This window comes from Schistocerca cancellata, chromosome 3 (assembly GCF_023864275.1).
Source record: "Schistocerca cancellata isolate TAMUIC-IGC-003103 chromosome 3, iqSchCanc2.1, whole genome shotgun sequence".
In the NCBI taxonomy this organism is placed as follows: Eukaryota; Metazoa; Arthropoda; class Insecta; order Orthoptera; family Acrididae; genus Schistocerca; species Schistocerca cancellata.
Genome location: NC_064628.1, coordinates 280,128,515 through 280,144,908, shown reverse-complemented (window position 1 = coordinate 280,144,908; position 16,394 = coordinate 280,128,515). Strand labels below are relative to the sequence as shown.

General features: G+C 35.9%; 1 protein-coding gene across 1 annotated transcript in view; it reads left to right on the top strand.

The window, feature by feature from the left end:
- LOC126176696 (uncharacterized) overlaps window positions 1-16,394 on the top strand; it is an 84,329-nt gene that overhangs the window by 47,851 nt on the left and 20,084 nt on the right. The window contains exon 3 of the mRNA XM_049923858.1: window positions 1,742-1,886. Coding sequence (XP_049779815.1) covers window positions 1,742-1,886 — 145 coding nt within the window. The remainder of the gene's footprint in view (window positions 1-1,741; window positions 1,887-16,394) is intronic.

Here is a 16,394-nt window from a genome sequence, read left to right as displayed (position 1 = left end):
CAATTTTTGTACTGTCATCTTAATATGCAAACTTACAATTATTTTGTTTATACACACAAAATAAATTGAGGGAACACACCAAATTAATCTTGTGGTGAGAGTTGTTGAACTTCATAAATGGCTATTGAACATGAAGCTAAAGCAGTTGCTGCAACCTCTCACTCCCTTGTTGACCAACCAACTCCTTGGCTACACTCATTGGTGTACACTCAGCAAAACCTTTCAAATCTGGTGTGGACCTCTGAACATAGTGGCAATGAACATTTCTTATAGACCACATCACAGAGATCTAAATAGTGTCAAAAATCAGATGCAGTTCTCAGGTCATATGATTTCCAGTTGTTACCAAGGCAGAATGTAATCACTCATCACACATGCATACGAAACAAATCATGATTTGCATTTCCTCATCATAAACACAAATATTTATTAAAATTTTCCAGCTTGTGGAGGGATCACAGGAATCCTACACAGTGAATTGGATCTCTTTCCCCCATATAATTGTCCTTGCTGTTGAAGTACATGTCATACATTAGTGGGAGAATGAGTGGCTTAAAATGAGAGACAATTAGCTGTGGTTGGAAAGTGGATGTTTTGACTGGGAACATGCTCACTATTTTGGGTGGTGGCATAAAATATCAAGTGCCTATTAAATTTTTATTTCTTTGCCTAACCTTGACACAAAGTGTTAAGAAAGAAAATCCAGCTAATTCATAAAAGTGATTTTAAACATTGTGAGGTATTTAAACTTTTTTATACTTCTTATCCACTTATCTTTTTTTAGCATTTTCATCAATTATGTTCATAGTCTTTTCTGGCAGTTTCAGTTTATTATACCAAATATTAAATTATTTTAAATAGTAATGACTGTACAAGCACCAGTCTGTAACCCAGACAGTAATATAAAACAATAGAAACTCCGGCTTGGAATACCAACAATATTAGGGAAAGAGTAGATTGCTACTCATCATAAAGATGACACACAGAGTTGTAGAGAAGCACAACAAACAGTCTTACACATTTAGCTTTCAGCCGAAACCTTATTTCAGAAAAGAAATCACACACAGTTTCACACAAGAAGGTACACACGTTCTGCACACATGACCACTATCCCTGACTTGACCGTCTGAGCTGCAGGAGATGGTGGTCATGTGTGCATGAGGTGTGCCTGCTTGTGTGAATGTGTGTATGTTTTCTTTTCTGAAGAAGGCTTTGGCCAAAAGTAAAATACGTAACAATTTCTTCTTTAAGCCTGTCTGCCACTCTGTGTATCATCTTTAAGATAAGTAGCAACCTATCCTTTTTCTAATACTATAAAGAGTAATAACAGTCAGCCAGGATTTTCACTGATCAAACTGGAAGAGCTTATTGTCCCAAAAGTAGCAGAGTTTGGTGGAAGTTATTCTTTTTAGTGAAAATGAAAGTAATGTATCAAAGAGAATTAAGAAATTTAGGAATGTCCACTTTCTTGGAAACTTTCATTGATGAAATCTTTTATGTGCCTGAAACTGATGTAGTAATGTTTAACAAAGTTTTCTGCACAAGACAACACTTATATCCTGAGAAGATTTCATCACTGAATAAGAAATTGTTTTCATTCCCAAAATAATTATGATGTTCCTATGTACTCGTAGCAAGCATTTTGTTTAGTTTTGAGGGCAGAACACACACAATTTCCACTGCAGAGAGTACAAAACATATTTCACTTTTATCTTCTTTATATGTTTTATTGTCGCTGAAGGACTGAAGAAGGAGCTTGTGAATGTGCAGCCTTTCTGTCAAAGGATTCTGTGGAAGAAACACCACTTACAGTTCATTCGACAAGATTTAAAGCGAGCTGTGATGCTACAGGATCATTAACTTGCAAAAACCTTTGTTTATTTCTTGTAAGTAATATTATTTAATTTTTTGCTAACGGTTCTCAGTAATTCATTTAGAAAAGTAAGTAAACCCATTGCCAATGCCTTACTTCAAACATACAAAAACAATACAAAGACCCTGACTTAATGTTTCAAGTTTCAACAATTTGCATGTATTAGATTATCTCATTTATTTCCATTGTTGAACTCTTCACAATGTTTATTCATGCTTTGGCATGGAGATGAAACTCATACATACCCACCCGTATGATGACCTTTTATAGATTCAAAGAGATTGTGAATCAATCCCCTGATTTTTCTCCTTTTGAGACCAAAGAATTTTTATTGATTTAACACATTTCAGATAGGAATAAATTCTCTTGTATATGGAAGCTGATGCAGGTGCCAAGCTTCAGTTGCTAACAAGGTAAATACACAATATGAACAACAACTGATCGGCATTCTCAGTTGTGAAGCAGGAATTGTTGATACTGATTTTCCTCCTGGTGTATAAGTTATATCAGCACAGTAACTGCATCAGCAGCTGGAATTAACAACTGCAAACAATGGATGTGCATTTGACCAGTAAGTTGTGAGCAGACAAGTGTTAATCAATATACATGCAGCTGTAGTATTGTCAGCATTGTTGTCTAACAAATCACAATAGAGGAATGAACTGAACATCTATAAATCAAGTGTTTAAGACATTCTCCAGAATATTTGTAGAAGTGAAATGTGTGGACACCTGCTGCAACTTGACTGAAATAAATGGAAAAGTGCAGAATGGGCATCTGATAGTTCGCCAAGACCAAAGAAAGTGTGTAGGTAATGCACAAGTTGAACAACATCCCAAAGAAATACTTTTCTGACAGTTTCAAATGGTTGAGTATTCCATGCATTGTACTCAAGTTTGGTGACTTATGTAGAACACCTGAAGCATTGAAACCACATTCTTAACTTTTCCACTTTCTTTTTGTTACTCCAGTCATGAAACTTTTTTGACAGACAACTTAACAACAATATGGGTTTGAGAGGTAGTGGACATAACCTAAAAAGGGTAATCATGTAAGCTGACAAACATATGAATAAGAAAGTTAATGTTGAGGAAACTGAAGATATACTTCAATTATACGACAAAAAGGGGAAATACAAAAATTTTCAGATAAATAAATACAGCAGTATAAATCATGTAAAAAGAGCAAGGAGGCTGAAGTATTATTGTTTCTCAAAATATCCATCTTTAAAATTCAAATACTTGTGCAACCATTCAAAGAAATTCTGCATAAATTTTTTCCATTCTGATGGTACTCCAAAAACATGGTTTTTGGAGAATTTGACATTGTTTTTGAGGTGATGAAAATCTTTGTCCATGCATTTGTTTGTTTCTTAGAAGTGAATCAAAATGAGTCATTAGGCAGTAAATCAGGTGAATACAGGAAATAAGACATTGATTTGATGTTTCTTGCTATCAAATAGTCAAATATTTAATGAGCTGTGTGGCTACTGACATTGTCAGATAAAGAATGATGTGATATTTTAGCAAACAAATACATCTGTAGCAAACAAGTAATGATAAAACATTCAGAATATATCATTTTGCAATCCTCCAAAGCAATAGCTGTGATATGTTTTATATAACCAAAGAAACAAGTGATCATTTTCCTGGAAATGCTTCACAAGTGAACCACCTTTATATGTTATGGTTCACTGTGTAACACCCAGACAATTGATTGCTGCTTAGTTTCCTGTTCATATGAAGATATGTCTGTTACTTCTGCTGTTATGATGTTGTATATGACATGTGAATTTCCTCTGTTTAATTTTATGAACAATTTCCTACATCAATTGACTCAAATATGTTTCTGAGTTTATCAAATTGTGCAGGATCCACTGAGAACAAATTATATAAAGTATAACACAGTATTTGATATTCTTAGTATGTCCGTAATTCATGGTAAGTTATGAGCTGATCCTTTAGAATCATGTTGCATGCAGCATCAATGTTTCTTGAAGCAACAGCTGAATTAGGTTGACGCTCTTAAAATTAGTTGCTGATGGAAGTGTATGATAATAAAGAGATTCTACAAACCAATGGTAAACAGATTTTTTGGGGGAATCAATCATGAAAAGTTGAACAGCGCCATTCAAGGCTTTGTTGGTGAGTTAGGCTTTTACAAAAAATGTAAAAAAAGCATCCAACATAAATGGAATGAATTTTTCATTTCTTCACAACACTCTTTCTTTAAATGCTCACTGTAAACAAACTATTCAATCAGTTTCTGACTTGTCATTGTTGTAAGAAAAGCAAATTTCAAAAGTCCAACAACAATGTTCCTACCCCCAGACCACACAGAAGCATCCCCCTTGTCACCCAATATTATCCTGGCCTCGAAAACATCAACAAATTACTCCGCCAGGGATATGATTTTCTCAAGTCAACCCCTGAAATGAGATCATCCCTTGACAAAATTCTCCCCACACCACCCAGAGTTTCCTTTCGTCGGCCCCCTAACCTCCGTAACATCCTTGTTAAACCCTACAATATTCCCAGACTACCTTCTCTACCCAGCGGTTCCTACCCCTGTAACCGACCCCGCTGCAAAACCTGCCCCATGCGTCCCCCCACAACCACTTACTCCAGCCCCGCTACTGGTAAAACGTACACAATTCAAGGCAGGGCCACATGTGAAACTATACATGTCATTTATCAACTGACATGCCTGCACTGCACAGCCTTTTACATCGGCATGACAACAACTAAACTGGCTGAGCGCATGAACGGACACAGACGAACTGTCCGCCTAGGAGATGCCCAATACCCAGTAGCGGAGCATGCCCTGCAGCATAATTCTAGGGACCTAGGAACCTGCTACACCGTATGTGCCATTTGGCTTCTCCCACCCAACACCAGTCCCTCTGAACTGCGGAGATGGGAACTTGCACTCCAACACATCCTTTCATCCCGCCATCCCCCTGGACTGAACCTACGTTAAACAACCTCACTCCCATTTACTCTTCAGTCTTCTCCTCTTTCCCTTTCCTCTTAGCCATTCACGCATCTTTTCATCCTGCATAGTTGTGTTTATCTTTATACTATATACCTCTTTACTTCTGTATGCATCCTCTTTGGTTTGAAGCTGGCACAGTACTTACAGTAGAATATCTTTGGCTTCCCTCTGACAACCATGCCTTCATCCTTGCTACCCTCCCTATTTTCCTTTCCCTGTTGCTTCATAACCTGGGTTGTGAGTAACTGAATCTTCTTTCCCTTCTTCCCTTTCTTTCCCCTCTCTCCTCCCTGATGAAGGAACATTTGTTCCGAAAGCTAGGAACATAAATTTTCGGTTTTGTTTTGTGTGTATCTATCGGCTGTACTGAGCTGAGGTAAGTACTGGCCAGCCCCTCTATCTCTTTGTTAGTATTTGTTTCACATCTCTATATGAGATTTTCCATTAATCATTTAAAACAATAATAATGTCATATTCAACAACAATCTCTAGTGGTTGTAAAAAAGTTACTCTTATTATGTTGCAGATTTACCCATGCAATTACATTGTACTACCATAGAGTTAGGCAGCACGTTGGAGAAACAGTTGATTAGCATTTGTGAGAAGTAGGGTTCAAATCTTGAATTTGGCATCCATGTTTTCAGTAAACCATTTCAGGCAGATACTGAGGCAGGTTCCGAACCAAGAACACATTTGCTTTTGGGCCCTGTCATAAAAACCTGAGGTGTTTTCAACCTATTAATGATATCAACAGACTTAACGTCAAGGTACCTTCTGTTAATTTTACTGTATAGCTTAGTTTCATTTGTATGTGAGCTTCAGTATGCCATTGCTTGGAAGAGGGCATCTATTTGACTAAAGGTAAGGCAATATATGATTTGGCTGGGCAACGGTAATCTACTTTCAGTGATGACACCTTAATGTGAAGTGGCTATTAATTGTTTGCATGTTTTCCAGCTCCTACAAAAGAAAATGGGAATTCTTAAGGCTGGCTATAACTGTAAAGATGAAAATTACGCAATATATTTAAATTTTTTTGGGCTTCTCCTATATGTATTTCTATTTTATTATTAACATGTTTTTTATTTTACTGTGTAATGCATTTTCTATTATTGAGCAAGCACTAATGGCTTAATATCATCTACTCTTTTCTCGAAAGAAATAAACGTATTTTGTATCTTATCAGCATTCTGAAGTTGTTATTCTTGTAATTTTTTCTTCTTCCCTCCACTTCCGTCTCTTCCTACTTCTGTCACCATTTTCTTCAAAGTTGTTGTTGTTGTGGTCTTCAGTCCTGAGACTGGTTTGATGCAGCTCTCCATGCTACTCTATCCTGTGCAAGCTTCATCTCCCAGTACCTACTGCAACCTACATCCTTCTGAATCTGCTTAGTGTATTCATCTCTTGGTCTCCCCCTACGATTTTTACCCTCCACGCTGCCCTCCAATATTAAATTGGTGATCCCTTGATGCCTCAGAACATGTCCTACCAACCGATCCTTTCTTCTGGTCAAGTTATGCCACAAACTTCTCTTCTCCCCAATCCTATTCAATACTTCCTCATTAGTTATGTGATCTTCTTCAAAGGAAGATGCAAATATGACATTTATTGTCCTAATTAATGTGACTCTTGTTAGCAGCATTTAATTTCACTCTCAAGTGATGTGTATTGGTCGACTTTTGTATGTCTATTTTGCCAACAATACTGCCATAACAGTTTCCCTGTTCCTCTTATTACCACCTCCACCCTTCTTTTTGTTGTATGTGTTTTATTTTATTTTTTATAAGTGCAAGTGTCTTGATTCAGTTTCGACCGCTATCCTGAATCTTTTTAGTGATTTTTCATTCTGACCTCAGTATGTGGGCTAAGTTTGTGACTGCATGATTATGTTCTAACTCTCAGGCCTACTAATTTCAGCTTAGAAAATTGCTTAAACTGAACACAGAAGCTTGAACATACCCATCTACATCGTGTGTGAAACCTTGTCTCTGCTTTGTGGTAATTTATGTCCATTTACTTCCAGTGCTATCATTTATTCCAGCAAACATTATTTCACTTTGAAATCTATATTCTATACTCCTATAGAAAAATAAGTTGGTGTTTAAGGCTGTTACCAAAATTATCAAAAATTTCTTGTCCAGTTTACTTCAAATTTTTACACAAGATTCTACTAGGGACTTAAGCTACATATTTTTAATATATAAGGTACATTCACAGTGTAGAAAGTGGAAATATTATTAGCAAAAATATCAAAAAGTCCCTGACCTATTTACTTCAAATTTTTAAACGATACTGTAATAAATGTTCAGATACCCTACACATCTTTTTTAAATATTTACACTATATAAACATGTAAATAAAAGCTGTGCTACTATATAAGGACAATTCGTTTAGGTTTGGTACCAAAAATCTGGAAATGTTCTTGAGCAGTTCATATTTTTACATGATACTCTAATAAATGTTCAGACAGATGTAGATATATGGTATATAAATATATATCTATTACCTAGAGGGGATACATTGTTACCTTTGTTGGCAAGAATCTCAGTTTTTTAGCAATTTCCTTCAAATAGTTATACAATGCTCTAATGTTTGGATGCAAATAAGCCACATATTTTTAAATATATATGGTATATAAATATATATGTATTGTATAAAGGGGTGAAGTTGTTAGCAACAATCTCGAAAAATTCTTGATTGATATACTTGAAATTTTTATATAATACTGTAATAAACATTCAGACAGACAGGCTACATGTTTTTTTTAATATATGCTATATCAATGTGTATATACTTCATAAATTGGAAATCTTGTTAGCAAATTTCTCAAAAAATTCTTAAATGACTTCCTTCAAATTTTTCCCTATACTCTAATAAACATTCAGATGGGCATAGGCTACATATTTTTTAACAACAATATGCAGGTGTTCTGTCACAACTGACTGCAGGGAAGGAAAGGTGTGCCATGAAACTGTGTGATTTTGTTTTCCCTCTCACAGTTAGTTTTAACTATGATGACAGGACATTTAAAACATTAGACAAATTGTTTCTCTTATGTACATTCTTTCTCCTTATGTATCACTCCAAACAAGTTGTACTCAACTATATGCCATTTTGTTTCTTCCTTGTAATTGATTTTAACAGAAAACAGGACAGTTGTATTTGTGGCTTACTGTTTTATGATTAGAATGTTACTATGGAGTCTGAATCATTTAAAACTTTGTAATACTACCCATTTACAGATTAAAACGATGCAAAATACTTTCATTGAGGGTACTATCCAGCAGCAGGAGAGGTCTCTCCTGCCCTATATACCAATGATCCAAACTGATTTACCATTCATTTTAAAAGACTCCAATTTCAATCAAGATTTTGTTAGCAATAACAATAAACAAAGCTTATGGCCACAGAGAAGGGGGGGGGGGGGACAGATGAACAGAGGGGGTGGGGGTGGGAATTGAATGGACATAGGGGGGGTGGGGGTGGAACGAAGAGATGGACGTAGAGTGGAGGCGGGGGGGGGGGGGGGGGGAGTAGATGTGCAGAAAGAAACGGTAAAGAAGATTGGGACGTATATCCAGTTCCCATACATACAGGATGACACTTGTGGAACTATATGAAATAAAACTGTTATAACTCCAGTTTGTGTTAGGACTTTCAAAGTGTAAGGTTGACAGCAGGGCATGGTGGGAATTAGTAAGCACCTGCATATGTGCCTTGTTGTTGTTGGCCATTTGCATGTGAAAATGTCACAGTACAGCATGCCTGAGCATATAGTGCTTGTGAAGGCCTATTATGTGAGCAGTAACAGCCCAACTGCGGCTGAAAGGAAGTTTGAGACTGAGTTCAAGCTGAAGATGAGAAGACGTGCTCTGTTTCAAACTAGTCCCAGGAAATCAATCAAATGAGCTGCACAACAGGTGGGAATCAACTGGAAGACACTGCAACAAATTGTTGTTGGAGATCTGCATCTCTTCCCATACAAAATTCAAAGCCATCAGCCATTAAGCCCCAGGACCATAAAACATTGGTTGTGTTTCGCCAACACTATTGTCCACAGAATTGATGAACTGGACTATGATGTGAATATGGTTTGGTTTAGCAATGAAGCCCACTTTCATTTGGATGTATTTGTCAGTAAGTAAAATTGGTGCATTTGGGGGACTGAGAATCTGCATTTCACGATTGAGAAGTCTCTTCACCCTCAGAGGGTGACTGTGCTGTGCAATGTGTAGTCACAGAATAGTCGATGTGATATTTTTTGATGGCGACTACCAAATGGTACGTGAAGATTTTGGAAGATGATTTCATCCCTATTATCCAAAGTTACCCTGATTTTGACAAGATGTGGTTCATGCGAGATGGAGCTTGACCCCATAAAAGGAGGAGAGTGTTTGATGTTCTGGAAGAGCATTTTGGGGACCGCATTCTGGCTGTGGGGAACCCAGAGGCCACTGGCATCGGCCTTGATTGGCCGCGGTATTCTACAGATCTTAACACATGCGATTCCTTCTTGTGGGGCTATATTAGAGACAAGTTGTACAGCAATAATCCCAAAACCATTGCTGAGCTGAAACACATCATCACCATTGATGGCAGGCATATCAGACGTGTAATAACGTAAATCCAAATATCTGTAGTGACATTTACGTGTTGAATAAAGTGTGTGCGTGCCTTGGTTTGGTACTAATTTACGTTTTTTTCATATAGTTCAATGATTTTCACACTGTATTTGTCAACTGCAAAGCGTTACTGGGTTTGATAGTGTATTAATATATTCAATGCCCAAAAATGAAACAAGACTGCTTGGTGGACTTCTTGTCAAGGTACATTATTACACAACTCTTTACCAACTTCAAAATTGAACAAAATCAGTCAACTCTGTGGCAGTTGATGAACTGGCTTCTACAGATGTGTTCCATGTAATCTGTCAGAAAACGTTGTATATGAGGTCTGACACAAAAGAAATGAGACTAGTGCTGCAAATATGTGTATTTACTTGATATGTTCTATTATTCATGATTGCCTTCAAAGTAAGGCAAAATTGAGTCCATATACACCTGCATTCGTCCATTCCATAGCTCAAATATTTCTGTGTGTTATTTATTGTAAGGTTGTGTGGATCCAATGCTCTTGCTTCATACAGGTGTAGCAGAACACAGATGTACACTTTTACTGAAGTAATCATCCACAACCCCTTAGCCGAATCATTGTGATGAAACGTTTCAGCATAGGAACATTTGCAGATTTGGAGCACTACTGAAATGCATCTGGAGGAACCACATAGTATTCAACATTGACAACAGATCCAGGAATAACCTGAGAGCCCTAGTGACAGGCATAATTTATTTTTGACACAGGCCACAACCGACAACTGGTTGCTCTTTGAGGGTTCGTGGGGTGCCTGGCATGACCCTTTCAACATGTCATCTGCACATACACATTGTTGTTAAAAAAATGTAGTCTATGGCCATCTGAATGTTTATTAGAGTATAGCGAAAAATTTGAAGGAAGTCATTTAAGAATTTTTTGAGAAATTTGCTAACAAGATTTCCACTTTATGAAGTATATACACATTGATATAGCATATTCTTTTTCTTACATTATAAGTCAACCAAGTAATTCCTGTGTAGACAGTACCACATATAAGGTAGCTCCTCCAAATAGTAATTAACATAAAATTGTGCATTAATTGTTGTAAGTACATTTTTGGTGGAACTACAAACCAATGTTGCACTATATGCCTGTAACTAAGAAGCAGTAATTACGTAAAAATACTAAATGAATGTATTAATCTTTTCTCACTGTCTTGTTGATAGTTGGCAAATCATTTCCATCTGGTTATTTAGAGTGGCAGGTTTGTTATTGTATTGGCTGAAACACTTTCTGCAACTTTAAGTCTTGATATTTATTTTCTTCCAAAACAATTCTTAGAAGAAAACATAAAATGGTCTATATTTAACCTCACCGTGGATGCCAGAACTTTTTTGAAGATTGCATTTCTTTACTTTCCACTTTTCTGTAATTAAAACGTATATTTCAACAAAAGTATATGTTTAGGCAGCTATTGTTTTAATGCTAAAACAGGATGGTTTTTGGAATTTAAATTTTGAATGTGTAAACAAACTTTCTAGAGTTTGTGACTTTTAATAATTTTTGAAACAATATGATTTTAACCGAAATTTGCTATTTTTTCCACTAAACAACAGAATGTTTCTAAAAGGTATTGACAATTGTTTTAAATAACTTTTGTCTATGCAGAAACTTTGTGTAATCCATAGCTTGCTTATTTTACAATTTTCATGACTTTCCTTTAAATAATGCATTTTGAATGACTTATGTTCTTTCACAAATGTAATAATACCTATATCTTGAACAATAAATCCTAATTCAAATAAAATTAAACAAAAATTTTAGAATTTCTGAAATGTGTATGTTATTTATTATGAATTCAGTATACTGAATATAGTATTAAATAAATAGTTATGTCATAGTTTGTTTCTAATTACCTTCAATCTTCCAAAGTAAACAATACAAATATTTTGTTAGTGTAGGTTATACATACATATTACACACAACAATAACCCAAGAAAAATGTTTCTGTTAGTTACAACCCATTTTGGATGAAATGATTACTTTTATGTGACCATCTGCACCATATATATCAGTTACTGTAAGGTATACCAGGCACTTCGGCTTGACTACTTCACTGATGGAATTCCCTCCAGGTACATTTGTCATCACACCTCCTTTTAAGATCTCCTTCTGCTGTCAGTCTGAAACAGTGACAGTGGAGTTATTCTGTCAGAAAATTCTCAGCATGCATGATCAAAATATTATAGACTTCAGGAGTAACATGTTCATTGTTTTGTTGTGTGTGTCCAATGTTGTAGACAGCACTCTGTTCACAAATGCATCCCACATATGATGGACTCTACAAGACTCAGCTCTCCAGAATACAATGTAATCTGCACCAAAACAGTCAGAATCATGAAAATAAAGTTGTGTTGTGGTCTTCAGTCTGTCTGGTTTGATGTAGCTATCCATGCTACTCTATCTTGTGAAGTCTCTTCATCTCTAAATAACTACTGCAAGTTACAACCTTCTGAATCTGCTTGCAGTATTCATCTCTTGGTCTCCCTCTACAAATTGTATCCCTCACACTTCGTCCAGTACTAAACTGATAATCCCTTGATGATGTCTCAAAATATGTTCTAGCAACTGATCCCTCCTTCTAATCAGATTGTGCCGCAAGTTTCCTTTCTCCTCAGTTCTGTTCAGTACTTCCTCATTAGTTACATGCAGCATCACATTTCAAAAGCTTCTGTTCTCTCCCCATCCAAACTGTTCATTGTCCATGTTTCACTTACATACATGGCTACATTCCATACAAATTGCGGAAAAGGAATCCTAACACTTATCTCTGTATTCGATGTTAACAAATTTCTCTTCTTCAGAAATGCTTTTCTTGTGATTGCCAGTCTACATTTAATATCCCCTCCACTTCAGCCATTATCAGTTATTTTGCTGTCCAAATAACAAAACTCATCTACTACTTTAAGTGCCTCATTTCTTAATTTAATCCCCTCAGCATCACCTGATTTAATTTGACTATTTTCTATTACTCTTGTATAGCTTTTATTGACATTCATCTGCATCCTCCTTTCAAGACACTGTCTATTCCATTCAACTGCTCTTAGAAGCCCTTTGCTGTCTCTGACAGAATTACAGTGTCATTGGGAGCAAGTTTTATTTCTAAGATTTAATTCCTACTCCAAATTTTTTTTGGTTTCCTTTACTGCTTGCTCATTGTACAGGCTGAATAACATTGGAGATATGTTACAAACCTGTCCCACTCCCTTCTCAACCACTGCTTCCATTTCATGCCCCTCTGTTCTTGTAACTGTCATCTGATTTCTGTACAAGCTGTAAACAGCCTTTTGTTCCCTATATTTTATCTCTGCTACCTTCAGAATTTCAAAGATGTTCCAGTCAGTATTGTCAAAATTGTTTTTTATAAGTCTACAAATGCTATAAAAGTAGGTTTGCCTTTCCTTAACCTATCTCCTAAGAGATTTAGTAGGGTCAGCATTGTCTCATGTGTTCGTACATTTCTCTGGAATCCAAACTAATCTTCCACAAGGTTGGCTGGGCTTCTGCCAGTTTTTCCATTCTTGTGTAAAGAATCCATGTTAGTATTTTGCAGCAATGACTTACTTATCTGTATGCTACCTCCTGGTACTATTTACCTAATGGATGCCATTATTTGCAAAATATTCAATTTTCTGATGACTAATAAACCTGTCCCTTTCTGCACATGATTTAGTTTGACATAGATGATATATGCCTCTCATCAGTAGAAATGAATTGCTCTGGCTCAGGCCTGTTACCGATTTTAAACAACACTTTGCAATACTTGTTGGTAGAGTGCGTGGGTGTACGTTGCAGAACCCTCCCTAGACCTTGCTTCATCTGTAAATTTTATTTTATTTATTTTTGAGTTCCGTGGATCCTTGACGTGAATGTATCACTAGGATATAGAACGTGTCAGGTTATTACAGTAATAGCCACATGTAGATCAAGGCAACCAATTTATCATATATAAGCAGATACATGAAAAAGGATGTCCACATGTCGAATAATTACACACAAAAATTCAGATAACACAGATAATAGTACAGTAATGACATAGATGATTGCATAAATAATAGTGCAGTAATGACATAGATGATTACATAAACAAATTTAAAGTAATTCATCTAAAAATATTCTGCCAACAAGTGATATGCTAATCTACATAATCAGTTCTATTAGATATGCATGAAATTAAACACAAATTCAAGAAGTATTAACACATTATCAAATAATTTCTGTAAAGAATAGAAAGAATTATCCATAAGATAAAGTTTTAGCTCTGTTTTGAATTTAGTAAGATCCGCAATGACTGATTTGATATGGACAGGAAGTTTATTCAACACTTTTATACTTGAATAATAAACTCCTTTCTGTACCATGCTGAGAGTTTTTAAATCATTGTGAAGATCATGTTTTCTTCTTGTATTGTGATCATGGTATGCATTATTCATTTTATAAATTGCATAATTTTTGTTCATGAAGCACATTAGTGACAAGATGAATTGACAAGGCATGGTGAGGATCTCCAGCTGTTGGAATAAATTTCTGCAAGAAGATGTAGGATGCACTCTACTTATAATCCTGATAACTCTCTTCTGTGCAACAAAGACTTATTTGCTTGTGGTTGATTTCCCCAGAATATGATGCCATATGCCAAAAGTGAATGGAAATAACCAACATATGCAGTTTTGATTGTTTCCATGTCACAAACAGATGCAATTGAGTGAATGGCAAATGCTGCTGAATTCAGTCTTTTAAATAGGTCAGTGATGTGGACAGACCAGTCTAGTTTGTTATCAATATGTAAACCCAGAAATTTGGAAGTTACAACTTTCGCTATTGCTTTGTCTCCACATTTTATTTCAACATTTTCCAATTTTTTGTTTACTGTTTGAAACTGAATGAAATGAGTCTTATTAACATGAGGGACAGACCATTTGCAGTGTTCTATAGACTGCAAATAGGGTGAAGTGTGCTTCTTGTGTCACACACCATGGGAGGTCATTTGCAAAGATTAAGAAAAGTAAGAGACCAAGCACCGAGCCCTGCGGCACTCCACATTTTAATGTACCCCAATCAGAGCTGGCAGGTGACTGCGCAATTGTTTAATACTACCTTCTGTTTTCTGTCATCTAGATATGAACTGAAGCCACTTCCCTACTTTATCTTTTAGGCCATAATGCTCAGCCTTTCTTAGTAGAATCTTGTGACCTACACAGTCAAATGCTTTTGACAGTTCACAAAAGATTCCAAATGGTGACATTTTCTTGTGTATTGATTCAAGGAGTTGGTTGACAAATGAGAAAATGGCTTGTTCAGTTGAAACACCCTTTTGGAATCCAAACTGATATTTATTAAGGATGTTATATTTATTAAGGTGATTCATGATTCTATTGTACTTAAGTTTCTCAAGGATTTTTGAAAGACTTGTTAACAATGAAATTGGGTGGTAGTTAGAAACCTCTGTTTTATCACCCTTTTTCGAAGAGTGGTTTAACAAATGCAAATTTTAGTCTACTAGGGACAGTACCTTGATTTAGAGATTCATTAAATATGTGACACAGAACTTTAAGAATATATTTGTGGCAATGTTTCAGTACACCAGTGGAATTTTTGTTTTTCATTTGGCATTTCATCTTCTCAGTCTCATCTGCTGTGATGTAGGGTACATACATCAGGCTAATTTTTCTCTGCACTGCTTTTTGTAGAAGGTTCATGGCTTCATCCATAGACCCTTTACATCCAGTTTGATGTGCTGCTGTCAGAAAATGATTGTTGAAAATGATTGTTGAAGATATTGGCAACTATTTCCCCTTCATCTACCATGCTTCCATTGTGAAATGCTTGGATTCTGTCTGTATCCTCTGAAACTTTTCCTGTCTCCCTTTTTACCAACTTCCAGATTGTTTTTATTTTATTATTTGATCTGTCAATTTCAGATTTGATAAACATACTCTTGGATTGAAACTTCCTGGCAGATCTCATTCTGGATACACTTGGATTTTTTAATAACATTCTTTAGGATGTTACAGTACAATCTATAGTGTTCCCTATCCTGAGGTTTATCAGAATTTCTGAGTAAAATATAAAGCATTCTCTTTTTTCTACATGAAGTTTTTATTCCCCCAGCAACCAATAAAAGCCACTCATAGTCAAAATGTGAGTAGGTGTGTGCAGGTCTGTTGCTCCTGAAGAGAAAATAGTGGCAATAGAATCAATGAGTCCTTATGGTATCTAAAATAAGGTTGATTCCATGTTAAAGTGGTCTAGGGGTCCCCAACTGACCACATCAGTTTTCTTGAGGGAAGTCATTTTCATTACCAGGCTATTTTTATTTCTGAAACAATCACTTTATTTCATGATTTAGCTATTAGCTAATTTTGTACTCTTGGGTATTTTCAAGCTACCTTTATTACTTGCATTACAGTAAAAAACTGTAATTGTGTGCCATCTTATTTTCCACACATCTGTGGTTTCTTAAAATCATGGCAGCTATGGGCACAACTAACTCAGATGTGAATGCCGTATGCAGAAAAAGAAAACTGTAACACTTAAGTGAGTTTTCTCATTGTATCAATGTACAACACATTAAAATACATTTGTTTCACTTTTAAAATAAAACTACATGTGGTATGGTCAATATTTTAAATTCAACCATGTTTGTCACCCTATGCACCAAGTATTAAAATCTGTCTGTTAGAAATGTGGGTTTCTTCCTCTGGTCATTTAGGAAGCCTGTGCACGAAATTTGAACAAAATCTGAGATAACCAGCTGGGGAAAATCTCTAAAACTACTCCCACTACACAATGAATCACCCACATATAAGGAACATAATTTGCAATTTGTCCAGTGTACCGTTTCGCAGTTTCCTGTTCCTCAAAGGCAATCAAG